The sequence below is a fragment of the Knufia obscura genome (assembly GCF_036327395.1).
Source record: "Knufia obscura strain CCFEE 5817 isolate CBS 148926 chromosome Unknown scaffold_4, whole genome shotgun sequence".
In the NCBI taxonomy this organism is placed as follows: domain Eukaryota; kingdom Fungi; phylum Ascomycota; class Eurotiomycetes; order Chaetothyriales; family Trichomeriaceae; genus Knufia; species Knufia obscura.
The window spans coordinates 1191261-1206752 of record NW_027042690.1 but is presented as its reverse complement, the minus strand read 5'-3'; the positions used below and the strand labels follow the sequence as shown (position 1 = coordinate 1206752).

Here is a 15492-nt window from a genome sequence, read left to right as displayed (position 1 = left end):
ACTTCATGGTGAAGGTTGAGGTTGAGAGACCATGGCAGGTTGCAGAGAAAATTGACGAGCTCCGTGCATAGCAAATTAGTCTATTTCCAGGACATGCCAACAGTCTGAACTTTGATGGATGAAGAGGGCTATTCTTGCTCTGTGCCTAACGATGTTCTGGGGGCCGCAAAGGATCATTAGCTCGGAGGCATCTAGGCGAACACCAGGCCAGTTGAGATGGATTCGAACATGGGGCTTACTTAGCGTACGCCATATTTGGGTCGCTCTATTTTGACACGTTCAGTATTGCAGTGCAACGTATGCTCCTCGGCGACCACGAGCTAAATCTTGATGGTCGGTCAGCCATATCTCTGCTAATACTCACGGTTCACCTTCCGACCTTTGTGCCTCGAATCGCTAGCACAACATTCAGTGATTCACTCAATCACCTCAGCACCTTCAAACGACTATAGTCACCATCTTGACTGCCTATGCGTTGATTACCACTTTGACAATTCCGGAGCCAGTGATAACGTCCCGAGCCATTGAATACGACATGACGGCCGCGACGTACATCATGGACGCTGACTATTCAACCCAATTACCACTCATCACTTTCGCGTTCGCCACGATACTGGCGTTCATTGCGCTCCAGACCAGTCACAGACTATTTCAAACTTCCCTCCTTCTACCTATATACTACCTCGGAATATCGTCATTCAATGGCGTCACAAACGTCACGTCCGACCTGTCTATACGCAGCGCCTTGGGGCTCTTCGTACTCATCTGGCTGCTTCATATCACTTGCATGATTTTGGAGGACTATGGAAGCAAGCAGGAGCAAGTGAAGCCACCTCGAACCTACCTTGCCACGTACAAGATGCTCTTCAATCCTCGCCGTATCAACAAGTCAAACAATGCGGTCCATCAAAACGGGGACACAAAGCAACCAGGTTCCCATCAGCGCCCGGGCGCAGAAAGTATCAATTCCCAGAAACCAAACGCTGCTCCCCCAGCAGGCTTCCCACAGCGCCTCTTCTGGGCACTAGCCCTCCTCGCCGCCTACCACACCCACCAAAACCTCATAACCTCAGCCTTCACCACCATCCTCCCTCGCACAACAACACCCCTCCACACCCAAGCAACCTACATCCGCCGCCTCCCCACCGCCATCGCCACCGTCACCCTCCCCGAAACAGCCCTCCGAGCCCTCACAGTCATCGACTTCGTCCTCTCCACCTACATCGTCGACAACCTCTTCCACACAGCCTTCTCCCTCCTCTCCATCGATATCCTCCGTCTAGACACCCCAGACGAATGGCCGCCCCTCTTCGGGTCAATCCGGCATACTACATCTGTCCGTAATTTTTGGGCCAAATTCTGGCATAGACTCGTTGCGCCGACGTTTACGTCGGTCGCGGGGTTTGTGCTGGGGATACTGCGGATTAAGAGTCGGAGTGTGGCCGGACGAATACTTATGGTGTGTGTGGTTTTTGGGCTGAGTGGGGTGGCGCATGGGATGACGACTTGGGCGGTGGGCATGAGGTGTGGGTGGTGGGAGGATGTGTGGTGGTTTGGGATGCAGGTTTTGGCGATGCAGGTTGAGGAGGTGGCTGGGAGGGTTGGGGGTGTGATTGGGGCGGGGAAGATGATGAGGGCGTGGCCCGGGTTGAGTAGGGTTGTGGGGCATATCTGGACTTGGGGGTTTATGTTTTGGTCGTTGCCGAAGATGATGTTTCGAAAGATGGAGTGTGGGGTGAGGTGAGGTGATGGTGGGTGGGATTTGGAGGCAAGTTAGTGAACCTCTGGAAGGCTGGGTTGGTGCTCTCCCAAGGGCAGAGATCTGGAGATGAAGTTGGGGGCGCAAATTGGCGTATCATGTATACGATGACGGTGAGATAGCTGAAGGTCTGAAACTCCACTCGGAGAGCGACCTGACACAGGCGGCATAGGTAGCATATTAGTCTATACCCGTACTTCTGGAACCTTCGTGCTGCGATACCTGTCTAGTGCTTCGTGCTGGCGTCGCTGTGAAGTCCGCGCTAATGCATGGGATCAAAGTCTTATAGACACCTCGGCGACCTGCGAAGGGATTGCGGCTAGCCTTAGGATATCGAACCGTATTCATCCGGTCATCTCGAGTAATTCCATCTGACGGTATGCTGGTGTTCCTTCTAGAACTGAAGCAACTAACCAGCTTGGTGTCCTGTGTAAAGCCGAGATCGTAGCTATTAAGAGCTGTAGCCGTGTAGCGCACATGGTTCCTACTTGAGCCGCTACAGAGGGGAGAAAATAGTACATTGTAGTATACCATGGTTCAGCTCCTTGTACATGCGCGGCCTAATGACGGCGTACCGTGTTGACGAAGGTTGGCTTCGCAGTGTCATATTCGATGTGACGTTCTTCAGGTTGAGCCTACCCAGGTGCTCAGAGCATGTTGTACCTCACTGGCTTTCGTGTCAAGTTAGCTCCGCGCATCATACTGTTGAGGACCGTGACGGTAGGCCTCGGATACGTGAACCCGTGGGGTTTATGTATTTTCGGAATCTTTGGGCCGTACTTACCCCGCTTTTCTCACTCGTCATTCGCTACAATCTGAAATACTCTGTATCTAGGTTGATTAAATGCGAGCAGCTAGGTCGCACAGTTCACGCTATGAGAGTACATCGGAAAGCACCGATGCTAAAGATAGAGGCTTTCGTGCACTGCCAGTGGCTACCAGACCGGTGGTCGGAAAACTATGAACACGGTGGGAAAAGCCCTTCGGCCGCCCATGCACTAAATGGTTAGGCACCACGGGCACCAATCGATGCCCGGAAGGAGAGATGATCCTGCCCGTGGCCTCTAATTATTTGAAGCTTAGGCGACCGAAGGAGTTTCCCCACCGTGTTCATAGTTTTCCGACAACCGCTTTGGCTACCAGATGAGGAATGTTCCCCACTATCTTGGCGGCATGCCAAGGCTTCCTGCCCGCTCCCGAGGGCGATCATACACCCTTGACTCCTTCCATATATGGCGATAGTCGCTGGACGGAGTCGCATAATCTCATCTCCAGGATATGCTGGAACCTACGCACTGTGCGTATCCTACAACACTCAATGTAGTTTTCACAATAGTGTCGACCAGCAGGTGTAGAAAATTTGTTGGGGCAGGTCGCTTAAACGAAGAGGGCCATGGAAGGTTGACTATTAGTAGCATGGTCACGCTCTTCTCCGGGCTCTAGCAGCTGTCCGGAGCGCTTCGATATACTGTCGCATGGCGCCAAACCTACTTATAGTGTACCTATGATCTTGGTGATAGAACGTTAGGACGCTTGCGGGAAACTACGTAGTATACCTTGTATAATCATATGTTTCTGATGCCGCATAGACATCCTGAAACCACTTGTCATCCGGCAATGATCCCCATCTTCTAACCTATCCATATCTCAGTTTCCTAAACCTGCCACCACTACGGGACGGCCGAAGAGTCCTAGGTCGCATTGGTTATCGACCAGAGGAGTGGCCAGAGATAGCAAAGGTGCGATTCCTGAAAGGGTCGCTGGCGAGATATGTACCTCCTCCGCTGCTACTAGAGACGGCATTACCGGGGGGTTCTATGTACATAGTCCAATGTTAGCAGCGAACCAGAACCAAACAACGTCTGGCCTAAGGTTTCCGACAACCATCAGGTAGACCCTGCAGCACTTCCGTTCTCAAGACAAAGATCTTCCGAGACACTCCATACTTGGATGAGCCCCATATGACACAGACTACCCACTATCATCCTGACCATTTGTCCTGCCATGTAGGCGACTGATATATCATAGCAACGTCGAAACAGCTTGCGAAGCTCAAAGATGAACAAGGGCACTAGAAACAGTATGGAGGATTGGAATCCTGTAACGGAGTGATACATTATAAGCGAGTGATATATTATTGCTTATAGATCAATTGAACGCATGCAAACTCCCAGTACAATGACAGACCGCGTCCGGCCTATAACGAGCGTGATGTGTAAAACCGGTTTAAATCCGAATGTCGTGTGTCGTTGCAACTATAGTCCCTTAGACACCACTTCCTATCACTGTTTCAGACCACTCTATTTGCGATTAGCTTCTGTCATTGCTCAACGTGTCACGAGGACATGCTTACTGATATCTCAGGCCTTTCGTGCCGCAGCATTGAATCGGCCAGTAGGGCCAGTGACGGCATCCGTCACGGCGGCATCCGGCCCATTGACTCTAGTGATTCGTGGAACTTGATCAGCATTATCAGAGCGGAACGGTCCCGGATTGAAGAAGAAAGGTGGGGTGCTCGATTCGCCAGACGAAAGAGGCGCACTCGCATCAGGCAGTCCCCACATGACGAAGTCAGCCATGACAGCAGGGTAGTCCCAGATCATCAGGGAGTCGGTGTCGACCATGGCAACCTTGCCATAAGCAGCTTCCAAAGCAGTGATGTTGGGGTAGCTGTTCCATTTGTTGACGACGTCTTCGATTCCGGTGCCGGACAGGCCAGATACCTGCATTGTTCCGTCGCTCGCGATGGTGATTTGTGCTTGCCCGGTTGTCTGTACGCCGCCAGAGAACGAGTCTAGGTCGCGCTTCTGGGCAGCTTGCGCGACTGACGCACCAGCAATGACGGCGGTACCGGCAGCGGTTGCGATGCCGGCACCTGCTGCAATGCCTGCTGCAACGACGGGTGCTGGGCAAGGCTGGATGAGGGTGAGGACTGTGCCCGCGATGAGCAAGGTGGATGTAGTTGCTGAGACCATCTTGACGAGTGATTGGGATTCGGTTATCAGTGACAGAATATGAACTTGTTCAAGTGAGTGTTCCAAAGGAAAACAGTAAGGGAATTCGTAGGAAATCCGGAGGTGTGATGTTTGAAGTGATTGCTGTGATGATGAATGCAAACAGTTGAGTGGCAGCATGAAGCCATTATATAGACTCTGATGATAGGATATGCGGGCATCCAAACCCTCCAAAGACCGTTTCTAATCTCGTCCTTGACCGCCACGAATAGAACGTGACACACGATCAGCACTCATCATTCATTAAGGTTCCAGCGTGGCCCATAGGCACTTGAGATCCCTTTGAGCGGCCTTAGTCTATAATTGTGCTCTTTGAGCGACTTTGCCTCGAGGTGTAAGGATCGAACGTTACAGTAGGAAGATGCAGCAGTAGCCGAAGGCAAGCACGTTTGGAATACATGATCGAGGCTGGACAGATGAGTCTGGGCGACATGCTATCTTCGAGGGACGTCAACGGATTCAGCATGCAGTCACTCAAATAGCTTCGACCAAGATAGCATGGTCCGTCTAGTCACTGAACCTTCGATCATGGTAGATGACTTGTGGGAGATAGGCACACGCTCATACGCGTCAAAGTTCGATCCGTCAGTAGCCATATGCAGCAGAAGCCACTCTTCTATAGATAGTCAATTGGCGAAGAAACATGCCGCTTACATCCTCGTTTGAGGTCTCGAACAGTACCTAGGAACCAAGTATATTGTGACCAGCAACAGGCTCGCCTAATGCATGTGCCGAGCACATTGACGCGGACGGCCGCGATACCGATAGTAGAACTCATCGTGCTTGCGCGTCGGAAAGCCACTGTTAGCCTTTAGCCAGTAGCTCATCTTGCGACTCACATGAGTAAAGCGAGACCTAGGCCAGGTTTAGACAGAAACTCCCTATAACTCTGACATAGCTTACCACGGTGCCTACTGGAGTGATAGTTTCAGAAAGTTTATGGCTGGCACTCACATAAGATGGCGTATTCGAGAGGTGGTTGATTGAGCTTCATCGCGCGAAAATGGACGGATGCATTTCATGATGTTGTGATCCACTTTCTCATCGTTAGTAGCTGCTTCGCGCGTAGCCTGGTGGCGCCAAGCAACGGTAGCTCCACGTGATCGCGGCAACGTCCCGGACATTCAACGTTGCTGCTCACGAAACATAAACTTAGGCAAGCAGAGCGACAAGCGAGGCAACTTTGGAAACTTCACTAGGTGGCCAACGCACCTTTCAGCCCGTCCCTGAGGCATTCAGATCTTGTCTATTTTCTCTCCCGAGCCACGTGGCCCTGAATTTGGCACCATGAACAGAGATTCTCCATTTGGCTTCTTCACTCCTGCCTCATCCGTCCTCTCCATTCATGATCTCCGCGCTTGCGTAGAGATGCTCACACCACAGCTCCATCTAGACCATATGCTTGGCTCATCCACTATATGGTTTGTCCCCCGGATTGCATCATCACGAAGGCACAGTCGATAGCGCCACGATGAACGGGCCTTAGTATCGTCGCACGCAAGGCTTCCCTGGTGAGCTCCAACGATATGCTCACCAAAATAGCCTTGCCTGCTGTGTGCTATACTTGGGAGTTGCAGTACCCTGACAATTCCCGTCATCCATGGCTCCATCCTCACCGGCGTACTATAACATGTCGAGGGACTGCCCGACACAACACGCTTTGATCAGCTAGGAACCATCGACACGTCATGCCTTGGAGCCTGACAGATTGCTACAGGCACGCCGGCTCATGCTGATATGATTGCTTCCAGAAAACCAGCCGATCGACCAAGAACGCAGCCGAAGCCCATCCGTCTTATATTAATGCCGCAACAACTTGCTTACTGGAGCGCTCTTCCTCAATAGAATGGGGACCACTATGGAATCCTCCAATGATACTATGCCCGTCGCGATCATTGGTATGGGCTGCAGATTCCCGGGAGGAGTCACCGATCCCGAGAAGCTCTGGAAGCTATGTACAGATATGCGCAGTGCATGGTCGACCGTCCCCAAGGATCGCTTCAATCCAACCGGCTTTTATCATCCAGATAGCGAAGTGACCGGAACATTTCCAGCCAAAGGTGCGCATTTTATACATGATGTCTCATCATTTGACGCATCGTTCTTCAATCTCTCTACCGAAGTCGCTGCAACAATGGATCCCCAAATACGTATGCAATTGGAAACGACATACGAGGCTTTCCAAAGCGCCGGCCTATCTATACCCGCTGTTGCCGGCTCGAACACTTCTGTGTTCGCTGGAGTTTTTGCGCGCGACTACTTTGAGGGTCTGCTGAAGGATGCTGACCAGCTTCCACGGAGTACTTTGACAGCCAACGGATCAGCTATGATGAGCAATCGTATATCTCACTTCTACGACCTTCGAGGTCCTAGCTTGACCGTCGATACTGCCTGCTCAACTGGGATGACAACGCTACATCTGGCATGCCAGAGCCTCAAGCAGAAAGAGTCTAAGATGGCTGTTGTATCGACTGCTAACCTATTGCTGGGTCCTGAAATGTTCATTGCGCTTTCTAACATTGGGTAAGTCCACACAACCCATAATGTCGACACATGCTTACAGAAATGTCTAGAGTCTTGTCTAAGGAAGGAAAATGCTACTCGTGGGATGACAGAGCGTCTGGCTACGGCAGGGGCGAAGGAATTGCCACTTTGATACTGAAACCTCTACACGATGCAATTGCTGATGGTGATCCCATACGTGCTGTGATAAGACAGACAGCCATCAACCAAGATGGCAGGACTCAGACTATCACCTCTCCCTCGTTTCAGGCACAGCAAGAGCTCATGAAATCTTGTTACGAAAAGGCTGGGCTCGATCCAGCTGACACGACGTTTGTGGAAGCCCACATGACAGGCACGCTCGCAGGTGACCCTGTGGAGGCCGAGGCCATAGGATCAGTCTTCAGTCGTGGGAGGAGCAGAGGAGAGCCGTTATTCGTGGGATCGATCAAACCTAACATCGGTCATAGTGAAGCTTCAAGCGGCCTTGCTAGCGTGATCAGAGTCGTGCTTGCTTTGGAGCACAAGCTGATTCCGCCGAACATACACTTCGACAAACCAAACCCACAAATCGACCTCGAGTGCTGGGGTATGGAGATACCACGCGCGGCTCAACAGTGGCCCCCACACAGAAAGGTCAGGGCTTCAATCAACAATTTTGGATATGGTGGGAGCAATTCACATGCTATCATCGATGCAGCAGACGAATATCTGGCGCTTCAAGAGCGAGGTATCCAAACCTCTCCCGATGGAAATGCCCTTGCCGAAAAGGATACAGACAATCGTCGCTGGTTGTTTCCCATTTCAGCAAAGGAGCCAAGCTCACTTAGCGACCTGACCGCCAGCATGTTGGCGTATCTAGAGCAGCATGAAAGGGACAACAGCATTGCACTCGGCAATATAGCATACACCTTAATCCGGCGGTTTTCTTCCTTCGCCTACACCACTGCAATCCATGCCAGCAGTTTACTAGAGTTCAAAGATGCATTGAAGAGCAAAACCACCCTTGCAGCACAGAAGCCCTCTTCGTGCAGGATTGGCTTTGTGTTCAATGGGCAGGGGGCACAGTGGCACGCAATGGGTCGTGAGCTTTTGAACGCATATCCTGTCTATCAACATGCCGTGGTCGAAGCTGACAGATTGTTCACGAGTATGGGATCTTCATGGTCATTGCTAGGTAAGTGCATGGTAGCTTTGAAGTTGAAGCTGTGATGATCTGACGAGAAGCAGATGAGCTTGGACGCGATTCCGTAACAAGCCGTCTGGTTGATTGGGAACTGAGCTTGCCTGTTTGTGTTGCTCTGCAGCTCTGTCTAGTAAGGCTCCTGCACTCATGGTCAGTCTATCCATCAGCCATTACGAGCCATTCGAGCGGCGAGTATGCAGCTGCCTTCGCTGCAGGAGTGTTATCCTTCGAACAAGCTCTGCGAGCCGTTTTTCTCCGCGTCATGGTCGGCACCACACATGTCAAAAATTTTGGCCTACAGGGTGGTATGCTCGCGGTTGGCCTGGGGCAAGAGAAGGCGCAGTCGTACGTCGATAGGGTCATATCCGGCGAACTTGTAGTGGCGTGTGTCAACAGTCCTTCCAGCGTCACGTTATCAGGAGATTCAGCAGCCATTGAGGAAATTGAACAGATGCTGCAAACGGAGATGATATTCACCCGAAGACTTCGAGTACCGGCAGCCTACCACTCTCACCACATGTTACCAATGGCCTCCGACTATCAACGCTGCCTCGAGGACCTTGGTGAAGTAGGCGACTTTGGAAGCGTGAGGTACTATTCTCCCGTCACTGGTGGAAGAATCATTTCTGGTCGACAGCTTGGACCAGAGCACTGGGTCAGAAATTCGACACAACCGGTCCTTTTCATGCAGGCTCTACAGGTTATGTGTTCCGACCTCCCATCGGCTGCCGACCAGCCCAGCCGCAGCGTTGACATGATCATTGAGGTGGGTCCCCATGGAGCCCTTGCTGGACCAATCAGGGAGACAATCTCAGACTTGGGTTCATTCGGGCAGGACGTCGCATATGGCAGTTGTCTGATAAGGAACCAGAACGCTGTCTCAACAATGCACGACTTGGCATGCAATCTCCTGCGAAATGGATGCAAGCTCGATCTGCAGGCCGTGAATTTCCCCTACGGCGTCGAAGGTATGTCGATACTGCACTCACTCCCAACCTATGCTTGGAATCACTCAAAAGCCTATTGGAAAGAGCCGCGTTTGCATCGAGAATATCGGCAAAGATCGCGACCTCAAAGTGCTTTGCTCGGACCTCGAACCACTGGCTTGCACCCTTCTGTCCCGACATGGAGGACTTTCGTTAGCACAGAGAACATGCCCTGGCTCGCCGACCACCGAGTACAGAACCAGATAGTATATCCCGCTGCGGGCTATATTTGCATGGTCGTGGAAGCATTGGGCGAAATTCACCAGGGCCTACTCGCAGGCTATCAGTTCCAGGACATCCATTTCGAAAACGTCCTCGCAATTCCAGAGACTGGAGAGAACATCGAGGTTCACCTGTCAGTTGAAAGTCACGATGCAAGAGTCCTCCAGCTTCATCAGTGGCAGCACTTCTCCATCCAGTCTTGCCGGACACCAGAAGGTACATGGACAGAGCATTGCCATGGTTTCGTGTCTGGCAGCTCCTCGACAGACGTTAGCGATGAGACGAGGTCGTCAGATGCAGTTCAGCTTCAGTGCACCCCGGACGAACAGGGATACATACAAAGCAAGGATCGCATGGATCCCAGTCAGCTTTATGCCCAGCTTCGAGCCGCTGGCGTTCAACATGGGCCCAGATTCCAGAATATGTCGAACATCGTAATCAGCGAAGATATCTCAATGGCGGTCTTCGCAGTCGACAATGTCAGCGCAATGGACTTCGACCGCTCGCAGAAGCCGCCGAAAGTCCACCCGACTACGATTGATTCCGTCCTTCAAGCTGCATATCCAATCCTGCCTCAGACCAACGAGAAGGTCTTGACCCTACCTAGATCAATTGAGCAACTATTCATTTCAGCTGAGATCAGCAATGAGCCAGGCCATGAATTTGAAAGCATTTCGAGACTGTCAAGCAAGAACAAACAAGGGTTTACGTGTTCGCTAACGACAAAGGACAAATTGTCAAATAACACAACCCCGGTCGTCGCGGTTGACGGGCTATTTCTGCAGGCAGTGGCCGCGAAGAACGTCAATGGACGCGTTACTGGTCACTCGGACCTGTGCTACACCATGAAATGGGTACCCGACATCTCCATGGCAAATGAGCTTGACATGAAGAGGCTTTTGAGCTTCAAGAGCGAAGAATCAGAGCAGCGCTCCCGAGAAACAGTTGTGTGCGCTGCGTTGCAGATCATTGATGAGACACTCGCCGCTTTGACGCCAGACGACATTGAGCAGATGGACTGGCAGCACCAAAGGCTACTGCAGTGGATGACACGGCAGGCAGAGAAGGCGTCCAAGACTCGCACCGTGTCCCAGTGCACCTGTTCTGTATGCTCAGGCGAGGACAACCAATATCTACACACTGAGGAAGCCGCGGACAAGAGCGTCGAAGGCAAGCTAGTTCGACAGATGGGCAAGGCTCTTTTAGACATTCTACGGAAGAAGACCTCCGCGTTGGAGGTCATGATGCAAGACAACCTCTTGCAAGACTATTACAGCAAGTCCCTGAGGTACAAGCGGTCCTACAAACAGGTCAGTATGCTTATGAAGATGCTTGCGGAAAAACACCCGAAAGCAAAGTTATTGGAAATTGGTGCTGGAACAGGCGGATGCACAAAGGCTGTTTTCGAGGGTCTACATCAAGCTAACATCATCGGCGGTACACCATATTCCCATTTCGACTACACGGATGTGTCATCTGGATTCTTTGAAGGTGCCCAACGAGACTTTGGCGACAGAGGTGACGCAATCAGCTACCGAACGCTGGATATCGAGCAGGATCCAGAAACACAAGGCTTCGACGTGCAGTCCTATGATGTCGTTGTTGCTAGTGGTGTGTTGCATGCCACCAAGAACCTGAACGATACACTACAAAACGTCCGGAAGCTACTGAAGCCAGGCGGAAGGCTAATCCTAGTAGAAATCGTCCACGACACTATCGAACTCCCAATGATCTTCGGTACACTTCCTGGGTGGTGGCTGAGTAAGTGTAAGCTCTATCTTGAAGGGAATCTGCTAACAAGCTGCAGGCGAGGAAGTCGAGAGACAAGACGGTCCTAACATCAGTGCTCGAGCTTGGGACTGTGTACTGCAGGAAGCAGGCTTCAGTGGTTTAGACGTTGAGGTGGGTGACTGCGAGGAGGAGAATGCGACGGTCAGCGTTATGCTCTCTACAGCATTAGAAGAGGGCTGCTCCTCAACGCAGCTTTCACTGATACGGTCACCCACTTCGGCCATATCTTCCTCGAGCCTGATGGCATTTGCACAGCAACTGGAAATAGGGACAGGGCTTTCGACAGAGCTTGGCGACTTCAAAGCGGCATCGTGCTTGCATGGCGTGTGCATCGTCTTAGACGACGGGCAGAAATCACTGCTAGAAGACATCAGTTCAGATGACTTCGACAAGATAAAGCACTTGCTGACCAACGCCAAAGGGGTCATTTGGGTTATGGATTCACATCCTGGATTTGCTCTGGCTTCTGGACTACTCCGCACGCTAAGACTGGAAAACCAAGGAAAACACTACCTCTCACTGGCTTTGGATCGTGCAAATGGTTGGGAAGAAGTGATTGAACAAAGATCGCAGGCCGTCACTAGAATTATCAAATCAGCACTGGCGCAGCGTCGCGATGTCAAAGCTCTTGACGTCGAGTTCGCGGAGCAAAACGGGCAGATCTGTATTCAGCGTGTTGGCAAGATCCCAGAGGAACAATCCACAGCCCTTGCAAAGTGGTCTAGCTTATCTACTGCCTCGACCCTCAATCAGGGTCTGATCAATCAGGACACATATGTCGACATCGAGACCCCAGGCCTACTCGACACCCTCCACTTCACAACAGACGCTTCGTTGCAGCGGGAACTGCCACACGACTACGTCCAAGTAAGAGCTGAAGCCTTCGGCATGAACTTCCGCGACGTAATGGTCGCCATGGGCCAAATCGACGACGGCAGACGTCTGGGATTGGAATGCAGTGGAGTCGTTACTCAGATCTGCCAAACCTCGTCACACCCGCATGTCCAAGTCGGCGACCGTGTCTGCGTCATCGGAGGCCACTGGAGCACGTCCGTTCGCGTAGCCAGCACTCACGTGGCGGTCATCCCCAAAACAATGACAATCGAGGAAGCCGCATCGATACCTACAGTCTTCCTTACGGCCTTCCATGCGTTCTACCACATCGCGCATCTTCGACGTGGCGAGACGGTGCTGATCCATGCTGGAGCAGGTGGTGTCGGGCAGGCTGCAATCATGCTGGCTCAACACATTGGTGCGGAAATCTACGCAACGGCTGGCTCGGAAGAGAAGCGACAGTTCATACACCGCAAGTATGGCATCAGTTACGACCACATATTTTCGAGCAGAGATGCTTCCTTCGTACGCGGTGTGATGGCTATGACCGGGCAAAAGGGTGTCGACGTTGTGTTGAACTCGCTTTCTGGACCGTTGCTTTCAGCTAGCTGGACCTGTATCGCAAGGTTCGGCAGGTTTGTCGAGATCGGTAAGAGAGACATCTATTCGGATTCGTTCTTGGATATGGAACCGATGAGGCGTGCCGCGACGTTCGCGGCGCTTGATCTTGTTCAGGTCGCTGAGCATCGTGGAGACATTATCTGCGAGAATTTGAGGGAGATCATGCAGCTTATGGAACGAGGCAATATTCGTCCGGTCGATCCAGTCAGGGTTTTTCCTGCTGGAGACATGGAGAAAGCTTTCCGGGAGATGCAGATGGGCAAGCATATCGGTAAACTTGTCATCAAGCCGCACGCTGGAGATGAGGTGAAGGTAAGTACTCTCAGCAACCTGTATTACAAAATCATACTAATCTCGGCAGCTCAAAAAGTCCTCTCCAGGACCTCTCTTCTCGCCAAACTTCTCCTACCTGGTCGTTGGAAGCGTCGATGGCATAGGCCGCAGCATCGCAGAATGGACAATCCAAAATGGTGCGAAGCACGTTATATTCCTGTCACGAAGCGCAGAGTCTTCGGCGGCGGTACAGGCATTGAGCGGCGATAAAGTCTGCATCTACGCACGGAATTGCGACGTCGCCAACCACGACGGCTTGGCGCGAGCCCTGCACGATTTATCAGAAATTGCCCCTCCGATCCGAGGCGTCTTTCAGGGCGCAATGGCACTGCAGGACTCGATCTTCGAGAATATGTCCCACACGGCCTGGTCAACCACTCTCGCCGCGAAAACCGTCGGCACCCGTAACCTACACGACCTCCTTCCACGGAACCTGCACTTCTTCATCATGCTCTCCAGCCTCCTCGGCGTCACCGGCAATCCGGGGCAGGCAAACTACACCGCCGCCGGCGCCTTTCAGGACGCCTTTGCACGGTACAGGATCGACCTTGGTCTCCCGGCCGTGAGTATAGATCTGGGCGCGATTGCGGACGTGGGATATGTTGCACAGCGCGAGGAAGTGGCGGAGCGTCTGCGAAAAGCTGGACACCGGGAGATGTCGATCGAGCATGTGATGAGAGTTATCGAGTTGGCGGTACGACACCCGCAGGGCGTCGACGGGCAAGGACAGCTGCTTACGGGAGTATTCCCCTTCGTAGAGGGAGACGAAGTCGCATGGCAAGATGATGTGCGGTTTGCACCTTTGCGGATCACAGATTCAACGACAAGCGTGGCTGGGCAAGGGCAGCAGACTGCGGGTGATACACTGCAGATTATGGTTGAACGGGCCAGGTCCAAGGCCGAGCTGGTTGAAGTCTACAGTAAGGCTATACTGGGAAAAGTGGCTGCGATCTTTGGCTCGGCTGCGGGAGAACTGTCGGTATCGTCTTCACTGGCGCAGTTGGGGGTCGATTCACTTGTTGCAGTTGAGTTGAGGAACTGGCTGTTGACTGCGGTACACGTTGAGGTGAGCGTTGCGGATATTATGCAGAGTGCTATCGTGGGTACATTCGCTGAGGTGGTTGCGGAAAGGACTGGAGGGTCTTCTCCTCGTCTGTGAGCAACAGACCTCACATGGCGATTGATGTCAAGCCAAGAAACGTCGATTGTTTTCGGTCTCCTTCGACGTCCATATCATATCCAATTGCGATCCCCAAGAATCGTACACCAAACGTCGGTAATTATAGCTTCAAAGGTTTCCGGGCAACTCAGGTTCATTGAAAACCCTTCCTTGGCACCTCTCTTCAGAGCTTGACAGACCTGCCCGAAAATCAGCCGTTCATGCTGGTTCTTCTTGTCCTGATAGGAAGAAGGGTCAACACCACTAGCCCAACGCTTCAGGAACCTGGCGCTGGCAACGGCACAATGCCGACCGGGGCGACTGATTGTTTTGCGACAAGTGCGGGAGATCTGTGAGTGTAAGAAGCCATAACCAACCAAGTAGCGGTATATCGTGGTACATACCTCACAGAACCCGACCTTGGAACAGCTGCAGAACACTTCTGCAGCCGCATCAAGGCCAATGAGGAACTCGCCATACAGTTCATCTCGAGAACTTTCGAAATTGCTCAAGGAGATCAGCATATATTGTAGCAGAAGGTTGTTTTCCGAGAAAGGATGAGCGCAGGCAGATGTTTCCCACAGACATTCTGGGCTTGCCCACCAGAGGCTTCTACATATCTTCAGTACCTCGACCATGTCAGTTCGTAGGAGAAAATCATCCATGTTACCGGATTGGTATCCTGTCAGAGAAGAATAATTCAATGGGGACCTCCTCGCTAGAGTTATTGTCTCCGAGATTGCACACAACAGCACGTATTGGCTGAAGGAGCCAGCCGACTCGTGTCCACAATCAGATATTCTGTCCTTGATAAGGAGTGCATGTGCTGCCGCTTGGAAGTCAACATTCGTGGTTCGTGTATGATTCGACGATTCGATAGCTGAATGCCACTGAGATTCGGTTTGGGCTTCCCATATTTTGTCATCGCAGGGCAGCTTGAGGTTGAGGGCCTGGGAACATATAGGAGAATTGTGACCTAGGAAGGTGGCGACCAAGGTGGATATCGTATAGAACACGAAAATAGTGCTTTGCCTGCTTAGCGGGGTGAACCTGAACGATGATCGGATCATATCCTACCGTTTCAC

The 15492-nt window shown here is 52.0% G+C and overlaps 3 protein-coding genes across 3 annotated transcripts; 2 read left to right on the top strand and 1 right to left on the bottom strand.

The window, feature by feature from the left end:
- Positions 1-535: 535 nt before the first annotated feature.
- On the top strand, positions 536-1744 carry PMZ80_004390 (uncharacterized protein; the record flags this gene model as incomplete). The annotated part of the gene is made up of 1 exon (XM_064872815.1): positions 536-1744. One exon carries the CDS (start codon positions 536-538, stop codon positions 1742-1744), a length of 1209 nt encoding a protein of 402 aa, XP_064731473.1.
- Positions 1745-4119: 2375 nt separating this feature from the next.
- PMZ80_004389 (uncharacterized protein) lies at positions 4120-4734 on the bottom strand (the record flags this gene model as incomplete). The annotated part of the gene is made up of 1 exon (XM_064872814.1): positions 4120-4734. One exon carries the CDS (start codon positions 4732-4734, stop codon positions 4120-4122), a length of 615 nt encoding a protein of 204 aa, XP_064731472.1.
- A 1897-nt stretch (positions 4735-6631) lies between these two features.
- Positions 6632-14407, top strand: PMZ80_004388 (Type I Iterative PKS; the record flags this gene model as incomplete). The annotated part of the gene is made up of 5 exons (XM_064872813.1): positions 6632-7296; positions 7347-8452; positions 8506-11430; positions 11477-13227; positions 13277-14407. 5 exons carry the CDS (start codon positions 6632-6634, stop codon positions 14405-14407), a joined length of 7578 nt encoding a protein of 2525 aa, XP_064731471.1.
- Between the last annotated feature and the right edge of the window lie 1085 nt (positions 14408-15492).